Source organism: Ictidomys tridecemlineatus, chromosome 6 (genome assembly GCF_052094955.1).
Source record: "Ictidomys tridecemlineatus isolate mIctTri1 chromosome 6, mIctTri1.hap1, whole genome shotgun sequence".
NCBI lineage: Eukaryota > Metazoa > Chordata > Mammalia > Rodentia > Sciuridae > Ictidomys > Ictidomys tridecemlineatus.
In genome coordinates this window covers 96,210,425-96,233,673 of record NC_135482.1, presented here as the reverse complement: position 1 = coordinate 96,233,673, position 23,249 = coordinate 96,210,425, and the positions used below count along the sequence as shown (strand labels likewise).

The 23,249-nt window shown below is 38.9% G+C and overlaps 2 protein-coding genes across 4 annotated transcripts in view; both read right to left on the bottom strand.

Moving 5' to 3' along the window:
• LOC144364932 (uncharacterized) overlaps positions 1–13,733 on the bottom strand; it is an 80,225-nt gene extending 66,492 nt beyond the window's left edge. Inside the window, exons 1-4 of one of the 3 annotated variants that reach the window (XR_013423085.1) lie at positions 13,277–13,730; positions 12,891–12,938; positions 7,212–7,277; positions 2,428–2,499 (exon numbers count right to left, since the gene is read on the bottom strand). The gene's annotated coding sequence lies outside the window, so the exon portion shown is untranslated. Of the gene's footprint in view, positions 1–2,427; positions 2,500–7,211; positions 7,278–12,890; positions 12,939–13,276 lie in introns of all 3 variants that reach the window. The other 2 variants (XR_013423087.1, XM_078015233.1) reach the window with 2 other exon arrangements.
• A 58-nt stretch (positions 13,734–13,791) lies between these two features.
• On the bottom strand, positions 13,792–22,714 carry LOC144365069 (uncharacterized). Its single transcript, XM_078015861.1, has 4 exons — positions 22,611–22,714; positions 21,757–22,493; positions 15,038–15,136; positions 13,792–14,042 (listed from the first exon to the last, which is right to left on the bottom strand). Exons 1-4 carry the CDS (start codon positions 22,712–22,714, stop codon positions 13,792–13,794), a joined length of 1,191 nt encoding a protein of 396 aa, XP_077871987.1.
• Positions 22,715–23,249: the final 535 nt, after the last annotated feature.

The following is a 23,249-nucleotide window of genomic DNA, read 5'->3' as shown; positions in this document are numbered from 1 at the left end:
CTTTGGATATATATGAAGGGGTGGAATAACTGGGTCAAATGGTGGTTCTATTCCAAGCAAGAGGCATCACAATACAAGATCTAAAATTATATTATGGATCTATAGTAATAAAGACAGCATGGTATTGGTGCCAAAAGAGGTAAGAAGACCATTGGAGCAAACTCACAAAAATACAGTTACCTTGGCTGGGATGGTGGCTCAGTAGTAGTGCGCTCGCCTAACATGCATGAGGCACTAGGTTCTATCCTCAGCATCATATAATTGTAAAATAAAGATATTGTGTCCCCCTAAAACTAAAAAATAAATATTAAAAAAATACAGCTACCTCATACTAGACAAAGTTGCCAATAATATACATTGGAGAAAAGATAACTTTTTCAACAAATGGTGTTGGGAAAACTGGAAATCCATATGTAGTAGAGTGAAATTTAACTCCTATCTCTCAATGCTGCACAAAACTCAGCTCAAAGTGGATCCAGGACCTAGGTATTAGATGAGAAGCCCTGCATATACTAGAAGAAAAAGTAGGCCCAACACTCCAAAGTATTGGCACAAGACTACCTTAATAAGACCTCTAAAGCACTAGAAGTAAAATCAATAATTGATAAATGAGATGCCATGAAACAGAGTTGTTTTTCTTACCTCTGGTAATTTTTATGTATTACAGTTCTTAACTCCTAGTAACTTTAATTTTCTAAAGCATGTGTTGTGTAATAGTGTAGTTATTTAATGTGGCACATAATGGTTCATTAGCATATAGAAAAGTCTTTGATTTTTTTGTAGTAAAAAGCCAAAAGTGGATAAATAAATATGTTATGGCTATGTTTTGTTATATTAGCTTATTTAGGAAAACAGAAACCATACTTTCATAAAAGTGACTGGAAGAGTTTGGAAGTGAATGCTGTCAATAGCCGACATTACTAGAATCGTTAATTCTGATTCAGGTGAGGGTTATGAAGGAAAGGAGAGCATATAGAGAAGCTTTAGGACAAATTGGGATTATTTAAGAGGCTGTGATCAGAAGTTCAGTAGAAATGATATTAAAGGCCATTCTGATGAGGACCAAGACAGTAATAAGGAACTTATTATTGGAAGGTATAGTAAAGACGTTTCTTGCTAAAAAGTGACTGTTAAAATACTAGGCTAAATGGTGTTCCTGGCCTCACTGTTTTTTGGAAATCAGTACTTAAGATCTATTAACTTGGGTATTTGGCAGTAGAAATTTCTACCCAATGTGTTGTGGGTATAGCCTTAGCTCTTCTCGACTGCTTATAATAAACTTGGGAAGAGATAAACAGATTAAAGATGAGATTCATCATTCAAAGGGAAGCAAAACTTTTGAGAATTGGAAAAAATCTCACGCTGTGAAATAAAGAATGAGAAAACATGCTTGGCAGGGAACACCAGGAGTATGTCCAAGCAAATATTTAATAAAGAGATTTGTGTGGAAAGAAGCAAGGCCGATGCCCTTATGGAGACAATAGGGTAATGAACATACAGGCCCTGGGGAGATTTCCAGTGACCATACTCCTATTTCAGGCCAGTCATTCCTTGGCATATGCACCACAAATACCCTGTTTGGACCCAACTCATTATTTTCTGGGCATCCACTAGTAATGGATCTGTTGGAATATGAAATAGTGATCATTTTCCATTCTGGGTAGATATACAGATGTGACTGTTTGGAATCCATTCCCACTTTACCCTGGCTTCATTTTTTTAAGTCATCCTCATGTTTCCTCACAAAATACCAGGATAGTATTCCCTTGAAATGAAGAAAAAGTGAAGGGAAATTGGAAAAATATTGATTGCAAAGACAAAATTTTCTTCATGTTAAAAAAGATCAGGGGGCCTTAAAACTATTTTTCTACTTAGAGGAAAAGTCCTGAGACAAGGTCTTAACAGAGACAGTATAAGGAATCCCAGCTCTGATGTGCTCTGGTTTGAGGTTATTATGACAGGGAGGAATGTATTCCATGTTGTATAAGAACAATTGATGAACATGCAACACTTACCTCTCACATAAACTAATAAGTGTGTAAGTAATAAATACAAGCATTGCTGTAATGGTTCCTGAAATATATATTATGGGAGCCAAAAGGAACTTCCAGATAGATTTGTGATACCTATCTCATTTGAAAAGGTGAAGCTGGGTTTATACAAGACTATCCCAGTCAGTAGTAGAGCTAGAATAAGAATGCACAGCTTCTCATTTCTAAGTATGCACATCACTCCACAGGGAAAGGGGTATTCAGAGAGAAAAACTTTCTACATTTCAGTTGAACTGCTAAAATATTGACCCCCATCAGACTGACTAGTTATATATGTGCAATGTAAAACCTAAAGCATCCACTAAAAAAAAAATCTATGTAAAAAGATACACTTAAAAATACTCTAGAGGGCTGGGGATGTGACTCAAGCACTCACCTGACATGCGCGGGGCGCTGGTTTCGATCCTCAGCACCACATACAAACAAAAGATGTTGTGTCCGCCAAAAACTAAAAAAAATAAAATAAAATATTAAAATTCTCTCTAAATAAATACATAAATAAATAAAGATGTTGTGTCTACTGGGAAAAAAAAAAACTCTAGAGAAGCCAAAATGGATAGCAATGAGATATGTCCAAGAAACACAAAACACACAGGAAGGAAACAGAGGAAATAATAATGAATAAATCATGAAGTAAATTGGCAGAGTTCAAGCTAAATATACAAATAATTACATTAAAAATTGTCTAAAATAGTTGAAAATGGGGGTAAGGGTGATTCTAGATTATAGAAATATTAAAGATTACACTATTACCAAATTCTACACAATACTTAAAATTGTACATAAGCTGGATACATTTGTATTAATTATCATTTAATTTATTATCTTACATGATAAGATGTTGATATAAAACAATTAGTTTTGCAAAAGTAGTAACACTGTAGCTGCCCAGGATTCTTCGTCCTTTGTTATTCTCTATAATACAGGGCTGACTCAAGAGTTTTACTCCTCCTAGAATCTACACAATTTCTAAGGGACCCTAGTCAAACTCATGATTTTAAGTACCACTTAGACCAGGGCCAGTCCAAAGACTGGATGTCTCCAATCTGCAAATGTGGAACAAGCTCACCATATAATTGTAAGACTTCAGTTTGTCATTTACACCATGGCATGCATATACTACAAAATACAAATGCATACCATGATAACAAATTTTATATAAATTCATAAAATCTTCTTGCAAAATTCCTATTTAAACATTACCAATGTGTGAATAATTATCTCCATTCAACATAGAAACAAGTATGGTTAAGAGGCATAGGATCTTTCCTGTCTGTAGCTGTCTAAACATGTTCATATTCCAAATCCTAGAACTTGTAATTATATTAAATGACGTGATAAGGGGAAATTCATATTACTGGTCATCTGACTTTCAAATAGAGAAATTATCATGCATTACCCAAGTAGGACCACAACAGGCTTTAATGTGGCAAAGGGAAGAAGTTTCAGGATCCAGTGAAGTAATGTGAGAAGATCAACCATTGCTGTGCTTGAAGGTGGATGGGAGAAGCCAAGGAGTGAGTGAACTCCAGGCTGATACCTCCTAAAGCTCTAGGAGGGAACACAGCCTGCTGACGGGCACCTTACTTTGACACCAACTGGGCTCAATTTTTATTTCTGAACAATAGAGTTGCATGATAATTGATTTGTGTCATTTAAAGCAATTCAATTTGTATTCATAAGTTATACTAGTAATAAGGGAAATGTACTTCTATATGTCCAAGCCATTCTTTTCCATAACGCCTGTCAAGATATGGAGCCAGGATGTAAAAAATCTAATGGTGAAGAATAGTTATTGTAGCAGTAATCCAAAACAATAAAACAATCCATTCTTTCATAAAATAAAAACAAATCTCAAAATGGAATCTAGAGGAACATTGAGGATACCTACCCCTCCCTGATCTGTGCACAATTCCATTCACCCAACTGCTTCTCCTCAGCTATCTTATGTGCATTGAGTTTTCTACAGTTATGCAGTCCTCCTAACTGTAAGGGCAGGTTTGTTCTGTAGCTCAGGATCTTCTCAGCATGTGGTGAGAAACAGGGTGGTGGACTCAGCCAGTGGAACGTTTGTGTCATTTATTTTAAAAATATGGGGAGTAAAGCAAAGACAGAGAGAAATGAGGGCTTCCAGGGGGAAAGAAGAGAACTAATGCTGAAAAGATCAGCCACATTTTTTTCTCACTTGCCACTGTGACCTTGGAAATTAGCATGAATAGTGGGCACAGGAAAGAATAAGAGAATTTGGCTATTAGCAGGATAAGTAAAGAGAAAAGAGAAATGAACAAATGAACACAAAACAAAACAAAAATAAAAACTTTAAAAGGCAACACAAAGAGAAATAAAAAAAAATTTAAATGCTAAAAATTTTTAAAAAACACACAAGTATGTGTATATGAACCAATCATTACAGCAAGAACACACACTAAATAAATAAATAAATAAACAAATAAATAAATAAATGGAAAGATTCTTAATAAAAAGTAACAGAATCATCTCCACTGAGGTGGTCACATAGTCAACGAGAATGGATGTTCATTGTCTATGCTCAAATGTCTTTTCTTACTGTTTCTTTTTGAACTATGCACTCAGAGAGAGAGAGAGAGAGAGAGAGACAGAGACAGAGACAGAGAGAAGGAGAGAGGGAGAGAGTGCAAGAGCAAGGGCTGGAGGTTGTTGGCCCCTTTCTCTTTTTATGTTGCTCAATGAGCTGCCAGTTGGAGTGGCCTCAGATTGAAGCAGTTTGCAATGGCTCTCACCAGTGTAAGGTAGGATGGAAAGGGAAGTATTGTCATTTGGAGTTTTGTCTGGGCAGACCTAATAAATGCACTTCCAGCGTCAGGATTCCATAGAGATGTATGCAAGAAGTTCTAGCCACTGGAGCTTAGGTCTAATCAGGCCTCAGGGACTTTGTTGAGTGACATCTGCTCTAGAGAGATTAGGTCAACACACCCCTAGGTCCTGGGACTTGGTCTCTGTCAGAAGTCTGAATCTCAGGAGCCTCCCAAGAATTCTACTTATGAGGTAGGGGAGCCAGCCCTCACACACTCTGCTGCCCACAAAAACAGCCTTCCCAGGCTTAGTCCCTGGGTGTTTTCACCCCCAACTGTTCAGATTCGTGACCCCCTTCAACTGGTCACATGAGCTACCAGACCCAAAGGAGAAGCAATGAGGGCCCCCCTTCACTTTTACTTCTTTAATTCCCTGGGTAAAATCTTCTCTGTGCCTGTGTAACTTACATTCTAAAGGTCTACCCTAGATGACATGGACAGTGTGGCAGTGTTTGCTATGATCTCCTGGCTCCGTGGCAGCTGCAGTGTGGCATCCTCAAAATGGCTCCTGCCTCAGCTCTCTGTGACCAGTTGAAAAACACCGAGCACTTTAAAAAAAAAAAAAAAAAAAAAAAAAAAAAAAAGAGCCACATCCCACATCTTCAGCATTTTTTTTTTTTTTTGAGACAAGGTCTCTAAGTTACCTAGGGTCTCACTGAATTGCTGAGGCTGGCTTTCAACCTGTGATCCTCCTGCTTCAGCCTCCTAAGCCACTGGGATTATAGGCATGCACCACCACACACAGCTTCACACAAAGCACTTTTAAAGCACGAGTTCACAGTATAACCTCTGGATCAGCTAAGTTCAGCCTGTTTTCCTTATCACAAATTTTTCTGTACCAACTTTGTCCATCAGGTTTTTCTCTGTGTTCTCCTTCTCCTCTGTGGTGAATCAGCACTGCTGCTTGATTCCAATGTACTCTTTCTTCTTTGTTTAATGTGCCCAAATTTCTGTGTCTCTAAGATTCTCTGCCTAATATTGGATTTTGGGGAAATTCCTCTTTTACTCCTCTTGCTGAGAAGCAGGACTCTTGCTACTTGAATCCTGAGCCATGGAGCAACTAGGAATGCAGCTTTCCTCTACCCTGCCAACTTGAATCTCCTCCAGAATGGATATGCTTTGAAGAAAAAAATCACATAATGACCATTAAAGAGAAAATGAAAAGAACTCGGGCCTTTCCTGTGCCCACTCCTGTACACACCAGAATAAACAGCTGTGACATTACTACAAATCAGGAAGTGTGTTTTAAACATATGAATTAGAACTTCCAGGGAAATTACTTTTCTTTGTATAAAGCCAAATTGTTATGAAGAGTCTTTGTTTTCCATTCCTATTTGTGGAATTCCATCTCTGGCAGAGCCTTAGGAGAAGGAAAGTTATTGGGACATTTATTGGAATCCTATATTACCAGACCACTTGACCATTAATACTAGATCTTTGTAGTGATATTCCTGGAAATTAATGAAATCCATTTCTTTACTTAATTGCAGGCCAAATAGGTTTCAGGTAATTGCTTCAGTCAGGTTATGACTACATTTGGAGACAGGACCTTTAAAAAAGCAATTAAGTTAAAATGTATTTGTTCTAATCTACTCTGACTGACACCCTTATATAAAGAGGACATTTGTACACAGAGAGACAGTGGGGATGCCTGTGTACAGAGGAAAACCCACATGAGGACACAGCATGAAGGTGCCCTTCTGGAAGCCTGAGAGAAAGGTCTAAGAAAAAACAAAATTTCTTCCAGCTCAGTCTTGGACTTCTAACCCCTCACTCAGTGTGTAAGAAATGCATTTCTGCTCTGTATGCCACCCAGTCTGTGATTTTTTTTTTCAACATTATTGAACTAACATGGAAGTGGGGCTAGCAGGGGGCAAAAGGCACTAGGATGTGGATATCAAAAATTCTTTTGGGGACAATCCAGGTAAATATACACTACCTTAAGCAAGTAGATTGCTTGTGGCTTCAATACTTTATGGAGCCTCAACTGCACAATACAATCTTGTGCTGTGCTTCAACCCACCTTGCCAAACTCAGTCATCTCTTTCAGATCTCCAGGAACATCTGTTTGGTTGTGTCTGATGAGTCCACTGGTAATATTTACTCTTTTATGAAAAGTTATCTCCTTCAGTCATTGATACTGATAACAATTATAGAAAGGGCCCAGCTGAGTGACATGTGGAAGAATCACATGCGCTGTGCCATCACCCACTAGGCCAAGTACAAGGCTTGCTGCCATCAGGACCTCCACTTCCACAGTGCCTACAAAGGGTGAGCATGTCTACCTTGTACTCCTTTCTGCTTCTTTTCTCTGACCTTTCTTTCCTACCTGAATGTGAATCATCAGACACCTGGTAAGGATCACTGATCACCTGGTTCCCTTCTCAAGTAGTATCTGCAGAAATCAGACAATAAAAAAAATATATAAACTGTCATTGCAATAAACAGAGGAATCTGATAGGACCAATCAATGATTCTGTCTCTCATAAAGCCCACAGAACTCTTCACCTTTTGCAATGTCCATTGCATTTATATTCCCCTTCAGAATACATTCATAATTGTGGTAGGGACTAAAAATCACCAGCTTGGTCACCCTACAAGGGTGACATTATCTCTAGCAAATGTCATTATTTAGGAGAGCTTCCTACAAAATTCTCTGCACACCTGGAGAAAGGGCCAGAACAGATACTCATGTGCAAAACACAGGCCCAATGGTTCACACTGGACAAGGGGATCATCTTTACAATCATGGCCCTCCCTGATTTCACTCCTTCCTAAGTATCCTCAAATCACCACCATCCCAGCACTACACTGAGCAGTCACACAGACTTGGAAGAGAATGAAATGACATCTGGTTATACTGATTGATTTAGATCTTCCATGAATAGAGTGAGCTGGTAACTGCAAGGTATGACAGACTAAATAGCAGATGAGAAGAGGGCAAGTAATGCAGGTACCTGAACAAGACCCAGTGGAAACACAATGCTTTGTTACCAAATTTTAAGATAAAAAACAAACAAACAAACAAAAAACATTGCTGTAATCTCAGTGACTTGGGAGACTGAGGAAGAAGGATTACAATTTTGAGACCAACCTCAGCAACTTGAGGCCCAAAGCTTAGTGAGAAACTATCTCAAAATAAAAAAATAAAAAGGGAGTTGGGGCTGTAGCTCAGTGGCACAGAGCTTACCTAGCATGTGTAAGGCACTGGGTTTAATCCTCAGCACCACATAAAAATAAACAAATAATGGCATTCTGTCTGTTTACAACTGCAAATAAATAAATAAAAAGGACTGGGGATGTGGCTCAGTGTTAAGCACTGGGCTCAATTCCTGGTATAAAAGAGAGAGAAGGTGGAAAGGATGATGCTAAATAAATAAAGGAATTCTCCCAAAATGCAAGGGCAGGGGGAGCTAGATACAAGAAGATAAATAAACATTGGGAGGATTGATTCAGAATATAAAATATCAACAAATCAATTTAAGAAAGAGAATGAGGGGGAATGATGTACCAGAATGTTTCAGAGAAAGTTCTATGTTTAATTCCCTATCCAAGAAAACAGTGTAAGTACTGAGAATAAGACAGAATGGTACTGCAATGTAACTGAATTTGAAATGAGCATCAGACTACCTTATTCAAGTGCATGGTGACAGCCAATGACTTATTAGTGTGATTTATTAACAATATTTCTTAGAAAAAATAATGCTGCAAACCAATCTTCTAGAATATTCCAAAAAAAGGAGAGGAAAATGGAAGAAGTAGAGATATGGAATACCATGTTTAATTCTAGGAAACATGTATTTGTGTTGCTATGCTATGAAAATCCCATGCCATCCCTGCTTGTGGCCACTTTTGCTTTAATATCCACCATGGACATCAATATGAACATAATGTTATTGGTCTCCTATGCTCTTTAACACCAAGGACCTCCTGATTGCAGCCATGTCCAAAGGATCCTGGTAAAGCTTTCTGAGTCTGAGGAAGCTGAGGCTCAAACTTCTTTCACTGTGTATGACTAGGAATACTATAACCCCTCTTTATTATTGAGAATAAATGACCTATATGTCATTAGAGATATAAGCATAACAAGGTACATGAAAGATAGAGTTGAGACTATTATAACAGAGTTAATGTCCATTGTTATTTTGAGGTATAGGGATGTCATTGATAAAATACATATGTTTGTGCTATCTAATAGAGAGAGACAGAGAGAGAACAGGACAGTTTTATAATCTCAACAAGCAGACTGAAACTCAAATAAAGATGGAACTTCAATTCTATCATGGGTTGTACCTTTTAGAATAGGACAAGTGCAATACTACATGCACTTGTCCCCAAAATTACATTTTTATAAGAATATTATGTAGTATCATTGAATTTATTTTAAAAATCCATGCATCACTAGTAAATTTTCCATTTTCATTTTTGAAATTGACAGTTTTCCTTTTTAAAAAAATTTAAGTGCAAAAATCAATTGTAAATTAACTTTTCTGCTTCTTCTTTCTTTCTTTCTTTTTATTTAGATGCTACATTCTACCTTTCATGGTAGCCAGAAAACATTGAGGTGACCCAATTATTCACACAGCAAAAACAATATTGATTCACCCGATGGTCTCTTTTCAAGTCTGCTTTATGGAACTCTTAATAAGAAATTTCATATTAGGCTTTTAAAATCCTATCTGGGCCATTACATACTGATAAATATAATACACCAATAAAAAATATGAGAGAAAATCTTATCTAGGCTAGGAAGCCATGTAAATTAAGAATTTGCCATCACACTTTATAAGCAATACGTATAGATTTGGGTAAATTATTTTTTTAATTCTGAAAATATTTTTAACTTTCTTGGGTCTTTCTTCTATAAGATTAACAAATTCTTAGAGCCAGATACCAGGCAGTCAAAGCTCTGGTAACACAGTCAATTTTTCCATTGTTTACAGTCCAGAGTTGAGAAGAAAGACAGGTAGACCTTAAGACTTAACTGCAGCACTTTAAATATGTCCCATTTTAAAGAGAATAACTCTTTATGAAACTCATACAAATAACTGTATCACCATAAAAGAAAGAGAACACCCACTAATACTTTCTAAATTTTAGAGATCAGGTAAGGAATAAAAGTAAATGCTTCTGTTTTGTTCATAAAATGTATGCTACCAAATTACTGTAAGACATAGATAAATTTAAGAAAAACAATTTTCTTAAATCCAGAAAATGATATATCAATGAACAAGCAGTTTTTTTTAAGTCATAAAGAACTCATCATTCTTTTTTGTCAGTTTATTCAGTCCCACATAATTCATTCTTGCTCTGCTTGATGTTGGGTTAGTAATTTTATAAAACATTCAATTTCTTCACAGGAAATTTATTAGAAATTCATAACCAGTCCAAATGTATGTATAGTCTTAAAATTATCAGAAACATATACTTGCAGGAGTTCTTCCTATAAATGACCTTGAAGATGAAACATTTTAAGATCATAATTGCTTGCAAAAGCTTTCAGGAAAGAATCAGAATAAAACAATTAATTGCAAGTAACAAGACTTAGAAGTTCCTGGTTAGGGATCTGAAAGGAGCTCATCATAATGCAATTGACAAGGAAATTTGGTTATGTGTGTGGTATAAAATAGTTTAACATAGTAACTGATATGAGTGAAAATATTATAACAAGTCATATTAGATTTTTAAGAATTTCAAACAACTTCTAAACATATCTATATAACTCAAAGAAAATCAAACATTATTTCTCATTTGACAATGTTGCTCCTGCAAATTTAACACATCAAATAAACTTAATTAGTTTACAATCTTTCTTTTTATAAGGAGAGAGAATATATTCTTTGGGGATATATTTCAATAGCCCTGTGGAATCTACCCAAGTTACCGTGAGGAAAAACAACTGAGTTTAAAATTTGATTTAGCGAAGTTACCTAAAATGTCACAAAGTTAAATGGGATCACATGGCACTGTGAAAAAATACAAAAGTAACAAAATATTTTAAAGGCAAACTAAACAAGTTACAGAGATTTAAGAAAAAATTTGCTGTTTTAATACCGAGAAATCTTACTTTTCTTAAGTAAACAAGGACTCAATGAAATGCCACAGGAAGCACAAGTAATATAAAACACAAAATTTTTGTTGCCTAGGCAAATTGCTTGAAAAATATAGAAAAACTCTACATTTTTTAGACCAATATTTCAAGAGAACTTTGTCATTTATAACAGAGAGAACACCAGCTTCTCGCTTTCTAGCAAAATACTTAGATATAGTGAATAAGAAAATGAATAACACTGTGCACACAGTGGGGTCACTATTGTATAAAACATTGTACACAGAATGAGAGGACAAAACAAAATGCCAATAGTGGTTATCCCTGGACAAATAGACTACAGAGGATGAGTGGTATTTTCTTTATACTTGTTTACATACTCAAATTTTCTGTGGTCCTGTTTATGAAGTATCAGAAAGGAATGATATTAACTTGGATATTAACACAAGGCAATTAAGCAATCTCCTCCCTCCTGAAATAAAGCCACTCTCAAAATGCAATTCCAGTAAACATTTATTGAGCTCACGTAAAGGGGACATAGTCAAGAAATACCTCCCTCCCATCTGTACACAGTTCACTCCCTTTAGCCCTCAGTTCACTGTCTCAACTATTTCCCTCCAACTGGGTACTTCCCATGTTTCTTTAGTTTTCTACAATTGGGCAATATCCTGTACTATAGTGGTAAGCTTCTTCAAACGATGAGAATCTTCTTAGAAAGTGTTCATGGCTCCAGCTCATGGAGAACATGCTTCATTTTCTAAACAAAAAAAAAAAAAAAAAAAAAGAAAGAAAGAAAGAAAGAAAGAAAGAAAGAAAGAAAGAAAGAAAGAAAGAAAGAAAGAAAATAAGTCTCAGGAGAGACAAAGAGAAACAAAGAACTAGTTCTCAAAAGATTTGCCCCATATTTGCTTACTAGCCACCGTGACCTCGGGCATAGGACTAACTGAACATGGCACCTAGGTGAGAAGTTTATAAAACAGGACAAAGTGTCAGAGTCCCACTTCTCCAGTCTTTCCTGGAAAGATTTTCAAGATTAAAAAAAAAAAAAAAGAATCCCTCGAAGAGCAAGAAATCAGAAAAGAAGCAACAATCTTTGGCCTTGCCTGCTCTTCTAATCATGGGCTCTCCATATTAAACAGAATTAACATTTGATAGAAATAACCAATAATATTTCTTGTTCTTAAAAATAAAATCTGCAAGGAAATTTCTCCTTCTATTAAAAACAGAAGCTTCTTAGTTTGTGAGTAATTGCCATAGTCAGAAACCATCTCTTGAAAGGCAGGTGTTGAAAGAGGTGGGATTCAGTATACTAGCAAAATTGACCAGATACCCTCAGGCATGACACTCCTCCTTGCCTTGTAGTAAAACAGGAAAATTTTCCTGGTGTGTGTGGATTTTCAGGTAAGAAGAGCTGTTGGACATTGTTAACTTATTAACTAACCACCATGGTTCGGGTAGTTAGAGTACAATGCTGAGATATTGTTTTATTGCACAAATGAGGTCCATTTTAGCAAAAAGACAGTGTTAGAGCAAGAATTTAAAGCCAGACAACCATCCCCTTTAACAGGCCCTTCAGCATCTATTAAAAAACAGTTTCTAGATACCTCCAACTACTCCCAGTAATCCCTGAATGCATTTAGTACAGTGTTAGAATACAGATCTCAGTAAATGTTAGGTATTATTTGTAAACATAAAAACAAAATTACTCAGAAATCTTCTTTCATAGGTAAAGTCTAAGGCTCTTTTCTAGCAAAATTCAGCTATCCCTCAAAACTATTGGGGTTTATTTGTGGGGGCAGAAAGCACTGAAATCCTATGATGCCTTCACTAAGTGGCAGATAGGGAAAAAAAAAGAAGGTGGATGGTGAGAAGGAGTGGGCATAAAGGACCACTGCTCAAATCATGAAGACTTTAGATCCCCCTTTCTCTTGTTCAGTCTAAAATGACATTTATACTTACAAAAATTTTCATTCGCAAAGATGTCGTACAGAAATACATCATAATCACCTGAAAAAAAACAGTCGTGATTAACCATATCCTGTCACCACATCTGTCAACCCCACTGAGCCACCAAGGAGCTGCTCCCCTTTAGAGTAGCCAGAGGCTGATTCCAGAGATGGAGGCAGAAGCAGGGCTGGAGCTATGTTGATAGCTGACAAATTCCAACTACGCTGGTGAGAAAATGCTTACATTTTCCTCACATTTCAAAGAATTTTAACCAAATTTTATTTACTTCAGAGATCAAAGCAGCAAAGGTACTTCAAACATAAGTTACCACAGGACATTCCCATGTAATGAAATACAAATAAGAAAAGGGATTCAGGGAGAAATCCCCCCCCCCTTACCTGGGGCCTCACTGGCTTCTTCCACAGGGGTGGCAGTGGAGAATTCAGGGAAAACCAAATGAAAGACAGGTGTGGTCATCCAGTACATGGAAAAAAAGCAGGCATTCTCAGGAATGCAGAAGATAGGGGTCCAGAAACACCTGAGTCCTCATTAAAGCAAGATTCTCACCTGAAGTCTGTGTGACATCCAGGTACGAGTCTGTGGTTGATTCTGGGTCTGTAGTCTGGTCTAGGTCAGCAACTGAATCTTGGACCTTGACCTCCTCTCCATCAAGAATTAACTCAGGGATCCATTGCGTAGTCTGGTCTTGGTCAGCAACTGAATCTTGGACCTTGACCTCCTCTCCATCAAGGGTTAACTCAGGGATCCATTCCTTAGTCTGGTCTTGGTCAGCAACTGAATCTTGGACCTTGACCTCCTCTCCATCAAGGGTTAAGTCAGGGATCCATTCCGGTAGATCAGTGGTTGATTCTAGAGGAGCCAAAAAGGAAACAGCAGTTCAAGTGCCTTCCTGTTAGAATGTCTCTGCCGCCTCCATGCCCGCCTGTTGCTGGCTAGACCTTTCCTCTGGGGAAAGTGTAGAAGGTAAGGTGGCTACTGAAGCCTTGGTGGTCTCACATAAGTCTCCCTCCTGCCAAGGGTAAAAAGTTCCTGAGCCAGCTGCTGCCCAGGAGCTGATCAGCGCCCCCAGATACTGTTCTCGGAATGCACTGGTTAGACTGGCACAGAAGAGTCCCCATCTATGTCCTTCCCAGGACCTTAAAGCTAAAAAAAAAAAAAAAAACTGAGGGAAAATAGCTATTGCTAAGTACAAGCAAGAGTGTTATGGCCTCTAAACTAGGCAACTCCTAATGTGTTTTCATTTAATTAATGAACTATGTCTAGGGCTCAGTGTCCTCAATGGGGCTTGCTAACCATATAAGCATCATAGTCGAGTAGGTTTTTGGGCAACAAGCTGGTCTCCGGAGGCTGCAGTGGAGACAGATGCGCAGTCGCTGTGGCAGGTGTGGGCACCTGCCCAAGAGGCCCAAATCGCTAGTCCTCCACTGTCCTCACCTTGCTTTACCCCTCAGCCAAAGGCAGGAAGAACCAAACCCAGCCTCCCAGAAACACAGCCACCAGAGAAGGAGCTGAGAGGAAGAGGGCCAGGGGAATGACCATTTTAATGCAAATAAGCACACATTTCTCTTCCTGAGAAATGGGCTTGAAAGCAGGAAGAAATGGACAAGAAAGTTTTGGGGTGAGAAATTCCCTTTCTCTCTGCTTAGGAAGACACCCATTTCTTTCCTTTCTCAACATGCTTCACATGTTCCTTTCCAGACCCACTGATTTCCACTGTCTGTGACCCAGCTGGCTGCTAAATCTTGCCAAAATTGATGGTACTCCACTATGAAATGAGGTTCCTGCCACAGAACTTTCAGCCTGAATTAACTAGAATAACGTCTAACACCCAGCAGGGAAAGACACCCAGGAAACCTCGGCACCTCTGATCACCCACCTCACCCCACCTGGCTCAGCCTCATTACCTTCCTGCGGCCAATTGGAATTCACAGCCTGAATCATTACTTAGTCACTCAACTACCGGGGCCCAGAGCTCAGCCGCCCATCCATCGTAGCCTACCTAAGACCCTCAGACCGAGTCCCTGTACATTTTGCCCAATTCCACTTTACAACTTCATTGGGGGATTTCTATCCCCCACACCCCCATCACACAGTGAGTTTAGCGGGATTCCCCCAAAGACCTCTTACAGGGCATGTACCGGGAGGCAGTGTAGGGAACGCCACCGCCAGGGCGCACAGAACCTGGAGGATCAGGACCTTGCGGAGCATGGCGCTGGTATCACGCGGAGGGCAGAAGTCTGGCCAAGAGCGCACAGGAAGGCAAGTGGCTCAGGACAGTTGCGCTGGACTTTTATAGACCTGGTTGTCCCTGGCCTCTACTGGAGGCGTTCCCCAGGTGATTGGAGTGGAGGACCCCTCACCCAGTCGGGAGAATGCCCCTGAGGGAAGGTGGGAAAAGAAGTAAGAGGAGAGAGAAACAAGGAGGATGTTTGGAGAAATCACTGATAAGTTCTTTGTGAAATAGATTGTGTGGTCCCTCTTACCTTTTCCTCGGTTTATCTGCTTCTTGGAGGAGAAATTCCTGTTCCACCAGATGCCAGGTGACTCTTCTCCAGGCCATGGGTGCAAGTTTGTCAGCCAAGGTGGAGCCACACACTGCTTTACTTTTGCTCCCCAAAGTCTGCTTCGCTGAGAATGTGGAACCAGGTTTCAGAGCAAGTATCCAGATGAGTCGAGAAGTTTTAGTTCAGGATAACCAAGCCTTTGGTTTTCTCAAAAGACCCTTTGAGTCGGCTGCCTACTTTGACTATTAGAGTCAAACATTTACCAACAATATCCTAATCCTGGCAGGGTCCTGAAAAAGCATGGTGAATGATAACTATTACTACTAGACTAATAGCAATATCCAAAATAGGACTTCAGAGAAGATACTATCTCATTTGATTCTCAACATGAGCCTATACAGTAGAAATTATCATTCCCGTTTTTCTGTGTAGATACTTAAAGCTGAGAGATTGAGGGACATGGTATTTACCAAATATATTAACTCTCTGCAGTAGTGTCATAAATGTGGAGTACTTTTTGGCCCCTTATAGTGAATTTGTCAGTCCTCTTGGGTCAATACTAAGCTGAGGGCTATCCTTAGTTGTAGCACAGACTTTAACCCATGGAAGAAATGGGAAATAGGCATAAGAAGAGTAAGGGACCAGCTCATGTATGTGAGCCTCATTGCTTAATTAAAAGTCGCCACCTGTACCTGAAAAGGAGCTCTTCAACTGATGTGCAAGATTCCCATCACAGAGTCCCACTGAGGTCTTTAGGTTTCACTTTTCTTTACTTAGAAGTTCACAACTAATCAATGATTCTCAGAAACCTCCAAGCTGGTGTTATCATTGAATCTTCTCCAAAATTATAAAAATAAGAGCTAATATTGATGAAATATTTATATGCTATAGGTATATATCACTTTATCCTCATGACAACCCTAAAGTGATCTCATTATCCTCCTTCTATAGATAAGCAAATCATGGTCCAAAGACATTAGTTAACTTAGGAAAAGCCACACAATAAATGTTACAAAGTCAGGAAGCAAACACACCTGTGTCTGAAGTTAGATCCTATAGTCTCAACCATTCTACTACTTGCTCCCACACCTCTCTGCCCCAGACATACTGATCTCTCTGATTTTCTGCTTGCTGGTTTTCTCCTGTGAAAAGGAGCATTACAAGAGACTTCATCCTAATGAAGGGAAGATACACTAACACACTGGAGAACACTTTGAGACTGAATGAGAAGGCCTCACCAAGGAAATAGTAAGGAGCTTGGGAAGCAAGAAACCTGTGAAGAAATTACAGGTAAATAAATTAGTAAACAATAGGACTCAAAGAAGATAGTGAGGCAGTGAGTCACAGGCTAGTGAAAAAAGGGGACATCTTCCTTGCATTGGGTTTAAGGTGAAAATATTTCCTGCCATGAAAATGTGCAAGAATCAACTTTCACATGTGCTAGTTAAAAGGGAACCAAAGGGCAAAGTGACCTCCTCCCTCTAGCAGCTTTGTCTTGCTCCCAACAGCCTACAATCAAGAAGCCTGCTTATGACATCCTTCCACAGGTCATGGCGCCATGTTCTCCCTCAGGTTCTACTGCCATGGGCAAGAGAGTCCATCTGATGACCACTATGTTGCAATGGGGCACATGTTGCTTTCCAGTCCTGGGGAAGACAGTATGCTGGAGTTAATGGGAAATTAAAACTTCCACCAAGATTTCCAAGGAAGGCCTGAGAGATCAATCAAAGACTGACAGGGTTAGAAGTGCTGCATGCAACCCCTGAGAGGGTGTATATGAAGCTATAAAGATAAAATTATGGGTGGAATGGGAAATGCCAGAATTAAGGTACACCAGTGCTATGATATGTCTGCTGAGGAAAGACATTGTCTATGAACAGAGCCAGCTTAAGAGAGGGTCCATGTGGACTGACTGGCAAGGCCATGGATGTGGGGTTGCCCAGGCCCCTTTGAGATCACACTTTATACCATAGGGCCCAAAAGTTGAATGTGGGATTCCTGGACCTAATGTTTACCTGCTGGGGTATAATCTTGTTTTTGTCCCAACCCTTCAGTGTTGCCCTATTCTTCCCTTTTGTAATGGAAAGGTTTCCTCAGTGTCTTTAGATATTGGCTGCATATAACTGGCTTTCAATTTGTGGGTTAGGACTCAAAGTCAAGAGTTTCCCTTTAGTCTCACAGCACAATGTGGACTTGGATTTTGACATAAGAATGACATAAGCATTCACTCCAAAATACACATTTTACATGACTGCTGTTTTAGGGTACTTGTGAAATGGCAAAGGAAGAAGCATCCTTTTTGCCTGCCTGATATCTGCTCAAAAACAGAAAAGCAATTCTTTCTTGAAAATAACCTGAGACTTCAGTCATCACAGAAATTGATACCAGTGCAAACTACAAACAAATTCTTTAAACTTCCTTGTTTTCCTTAAAGGAATTTGTGAAATCTCCATGTGAAAACATCCCCTCCTGTAGGCAAATACTAACATGCTTGTTATTTAGGACTGGATGTTTACCATCAGGAAAAGTGCACAAACCATCACTTCTTCTCAAGGATGATAATTAAAACAGAAAAATCCAGGTTTTTAACTTTGATAGTTTCACTCTGATGACAGGCAAATACTCCAGCCAGAATTAACATGAGATGATGGCTAGCTTTGTCAATCATGATAACATTTTCATGAGTATTCTAAATATAATTGTTAATAACAAATGAATATGTGCAACAAAGTTAAAAGTGTATTAATGGGTTTCGGCACTGATTATATTTATAAAATATCTGTTAAGATATTTTCCAATTCTCAGACCTTGAACTCCTAAGTATTGATAAGTTCAGTAATGGAATGCATATTTAGTAAATATCTAAGGTGGATTACCTAAGATAATTTTAATTGCTAATTGTAAACAGAAAAGTATCTACTCTTGTCTTGCTACAAAAAAGAAACACTACTCAATGTGCTAAGAATTCCATTCTGTGGCACAAAAGTAGTTATACAAGCACTAAATGCAACTTAATAAAATCAAAGAAACTAAATGAAGAATTCAAAATAAATAAGGAAAGCAGCTCTATCTAGGAGAAATGTAAAACATGTTTCCAACAAGCAAAGAGATAAGCTCTGAAAGATTTATTTTTGTGATGAAAAACAGAGCAATTCTTGTGGTTAATTAGAATTAATTGTCTCACAACAGGGAAAAAACCTAAATAGATATTAGAACATCATAGTTATTTCTGGAATGGGAATTTGAAAAACAAATAATAGGTGCAATTAATCTGGCTAAGATTTGATTGCATTTATTCACAAATTATGATTTAAACTGGTTGACACTTCAAATATCATATGGATTTTGGAAGAAAAAGAGAAATGGTTTTGATCTCTGTTGAAAGAATAAATTTTTCTGACTATTGATGTTAAAATTTAGAGGATTTTCTGTTCCTTTCATGCAAATGGTCCAGGAAGCAAAGATTTTGTTTCATCAAGATACTTTTCATATGCTTCATGTTGTGTTTTATGCAGACCTTGACTTCTTAAGAAACGTGAGTCTTCTCAATATTACAACACCTCAGTTTCCATCTTATAACTACCTCACCCAATGTGTCTGCATAATATTTTGACACTTTGGGTTTGTTTGAAACTGAGCCACGATTGTATTTATTCAAATGTTCTTAAACTTTTGGACAGGTTTCAATTCTTCCAAAAATCATATTCTCATTTAAGCCATTTTGTACTTTATAGGATTTTGGAAAATTTTAGGGAGCTTCAAAATATCTCAAGTTATTTTCACTTTAACAAAAATAGGGGGAATAAAATTAATTAGGAATGAATTGTCATGGGAACCAACATTTTCATTCTCAGTTACTTGGGAAAATAATGTAGGAGGAGCGTGATTTCAAGGTCAGCCTCACAAACAAAGCAAGAACCTATAATAAATACCAAATAGATACATAAATAATAAATAAAAATTATATAAAACAACTAATAAATAATCATATAAAATACCAAGAATGACTCAATGTGTTATGATTTCTTTAAAGATACGATGTTTTAACTTTGTTGAGCTATATAAATCCATATGATTGATGTATGTCCAAGAAACTGTATGAAAATCTCAAATGCCTAATACAACATAGTGCACGATAATCAGCCAAGGCTCTACTCTATAAGCCTTATGATGATCCAGAAGTCATGTCTGAAGGTCTCAAAGATTCATGTCTCAGAAAATGCACCTTATTGTCTATTGACCAAATTCCCACAGGTTCCAAAGAAAGGTGGCAATCTATAGAGGGACAGAATTAGGCAATGATGAGCTCAGGAGAGAAATGATGGGTTCTAGAAGAAATGTGCCTGAACCTCCATTCCCATTTTTGGAAATCAGGGTCAAAGATTTTCATGTGTAGAACCTCTCAGCCTCTGCAAATTCCTCACTGATATTCTATATTCTTTCTTTGCTGAAAATTTACAAGCATTTTGTATATATATTCTCAAGTAGTTTTAAAGCTTGCACTTGTGATGTAAGGGATGCTGGAAACATGGCAGTGACTTGTGGATGAAGAAGGAGGGAATCTTTCTGGAAGCATCCATGAGGGAGGTGCAGGATATTTTTACACTGTGTCCATGACCTTCAGATTTCACACTTTCCCACCCCAGAAAGAGAGACAGCAATCAGAAAACGCATGCTGATTATTTTATTAGTCTATAGAGGACATGGCTATGACCCTTTTGTTCCAATGGCAGAATTTTCTGAAGGACATGGTCTTCTTATTCACTCTCTGAAACAAAAAAAAAAAAGGGAGGAGTTTGTAGGGAAGATGTGACATGCAGGAGGTTTCTAAAATCTGGCTGGCATCACTAAAGCCCTGCAGGGGAGAGCCCACGTCCTCTTCTTTTGCTTCTCCTTCCGCCCTGGTAGACATCTTGCACTGAACATGCTCTATATTCACACTTACAATATGAGGAAATAAAGATAACTACTGGAAGGAGAGGTATGAGGATTGAAACTCAACAAGTTACATTTTTCACTGTGTGAATGTGTGGTTTTAACACATCCCAATATCATGTGTCATTATAATGTATCCATAAAATAGTTAATATACCCCATATCATGGATAATTATAATGGATCAATAAAAATATAAGAAGAATACTTCTGGGAAAGTAATTTTGTGGATGGTATTGAAAATAGTCATGATCAGATGTACGAAAAGGATAACTGCAAAGTCCAACAATAGTAAAGGTATTACACATGGCTTGACTAGAGAAGGTTTGAATCAGTAATTCCATGAATTACTAAAAAATTCGAAATAATAAACAAAAAAGGAGGCAAAAAGATGGAGAACGAGGAGGTATTTTGAGAAGAAGATATGGATAAATTCAAAAACTAAGGTAGAAATTTGTTTAGAAAGAAGAAAAAATAACAAAAGGAAGAAAAAATTATGGAAGGACGATGGTGAAATTATTTGTGTATCTCGTGAACTGCTCTGAAATTCTTATAAAATATGGTACTTCAAAGGAGAAATAATGAGATTTGAGTAGAATTTATGATACTAAATTGTAGACTGAGCGTAAATCACAGCTGCCCCAGAATTCTAGTAGAATTTAATGACACTAAATTGTAGAGTAAAATAGAGAGATGTGCTTATATGTGTATGAATATTTCCAAGAGGATATACAAAAAAATTAATGATCCAGATTTATGGTGAAGGTTATAAGGAGATATGATAGGTGCATTCCTGATTTAGTTGAACACCTCTTTATTCAGTTGGACTTTCCAGTCAGGTGTAGATTAATTTGCCAAAAAGCATATAAAAATCGAGTGTCCAATTAGGAGCACAGAGGTGAATTCCCATGGCAGGGATTCTGGACTGAGAGGCCCAGTGGTTGATAGAACTGACTTTTCATGGTAACAAGGAAACATGAAATGGGCAATCATCTGAGTCTCAGCAAGGAGACACAGAACAAAGGGAGATCAATGCCCTGCCCCCCAAAAGCAACCATGTTCAGTAAACACTGACAGAAAGGACATGTGGTACAGGATGACAGATGATCAGAGTTACCTTCAAGAACTTAAAGGGTCATCCTACACTGCCCAAGAATGCCTGATTATACACATTTAGAAATGGGTTCCATAACCCTGTACTTTCAACATGTTTCCAGATGATTTGTTAGCACCTTCAATTTTGAGAAGCACAACAATTAGGGCCTTTGTTAGAGAGTGAGCTTAAATCATAGCTGCCCCAGAATTCTAGGATAGACTAGGTAGGTTGAATGGGGAGGACTTTATACTCTATCCACTTGGGAAAGTGAAGGTGATGCCCAGGGATTTGCAGGATGATATGAGGCAGAAGCTCCCAATTACCTTCTGATTTGGGGGGTCCCTGTTGCTGTCCAGGATGAGGGGGGCGACCTTGCTGCTGCTGCTGGCCTCCTTGCTGGGGTGGTCCCTGCAGCTGTCCAGGACGAGGGGGACGACCTTGCTGCTGCTGCTGGCCTCCTTGCTGGGGGGGTCCCTGTGGCTGTCCAGGACGAGGAGGGCGACCTTGATGTTGCTGGCCTCCTTCCTGGGGGGGTCCCTGTGGCTGTCCAGGACGAGGAGGGCGACCTTGCTGCTGCTGCTGGCCTCCTTGCTGTGGGGGTCCCTGTGGCTGTCCAGGACGAGGGGGACGACCTTGCTGCTGCTGCTGGCCTCCTTGCTGTGGTGGTCCCTGTGGCTGTCCAGGACGAGGAGGGCGACCTTGTTGCTGCTGCTGGCCTCCTTGCTGGGGGGGTCCCTGTGGTTTTCCGGGATGAGGAGGGTGACCTTGATGTTGCTGGCCTCCTTGCTGGGGGGGTCCCTGCTGCTGTCCAGGACGAGGGGGACGACCTGGCTGCTGCTGATTGCCTCCTTCTGGTGGTCCCTGCTCTGAGTCATCACCTTCATCTTCATCTTCATTGTCATCTCCACCATCAGCAGGGGGTCTGGGTGGGCGACCTCCAGGAGGTGGTCTGTGAGGGACTTGTTCGGAGCTCTGGCTTGGGTCCTCAACCTCTGTGTGAGTACAGCACAAGAGCAGATGTGATGGCTGGTGGAAGAACCTCAGCAGGCACTTCTCTGGCCTTGATACACAGACTCTTTATTCTAGAACTTGCCTCTCAACTCTAACCTCCATTTCCATTTCCTCCTCACAGGGAGATCTCTTAACTGATATACTCATCACGTGGACTGTTTCTTACCCAGATTTGAAAGTTTTTCTCCTCTGAATTTCTATTAAGGGAAATCTTTGATAACTTCCAGTTGCCAAGCAAAGCAAAGGGATTGTATATCCGAATGTTACCATCTTTACTTCTGCATGCAGTGATAACTTGTTGTCTATGAATTCATGACAGACATCTAAGCCACATGTTGAATGAAGACATGTATTCGTTTAGTGACCTACACTAACGTTGATAACATATAATAGAGTGAAGGAAACCCAAGGTGATGGGCCCCAGGGAATTGGCTTAGACCGTGTAGCATGTATTGATCCTCTAGAAGTACTGATCCACAGTATCACAAGGTACACAGACACACAATTCTGTGCATTTTGTTCCAGAGCTCTATCATCCAGAAGATTTAGGAAGCACTGAATGACCACTAAGGATGCAGATTAGCTCAATTTCATTTTCTGTCACCTCTCAGAAATTCTGTCTCTCTGGGCAACAGCCTAACTCTGCCTTTTGTTATCATGCTAGCAGTTCTGGTCATTTTCCCCAGAATAAATCTTTGGAAAGGCTTTTTTTATATTATTGAGGGAAATGACCTCCATTAGTTGCTGAAAATAAAAATGATGGTAATGAGAGGTTGTTGAAATAAACTTTCCTGAGGAAAAGAAG

Excerpts from the sequence above, each read along its gene's own strand:
- LOC144365069 (XM_078015861.1), bottom strand. The coding sequence starts at position 22,714 with ATGGTAACATTCGGATATACAATCCCTTTGCTTTGCTTGGCAACTGGA. Across the intron at positions 15,137-21,756 it reads GGGACCCCCCAAATCAGAAG|ACTTCTGCCCTCCGCGTGAT; the intron begins GTAATTGGGAGC and ends GCTCTTGGCCAG. Across the intron at positions 14,043-15,037 it reads GTTCCCTACACTGCCTCCCG|CTTTAAGGTCCTGGGAAGGA; the intron begins GTACATGCCCTG and ends TTTTTTTTTTAG.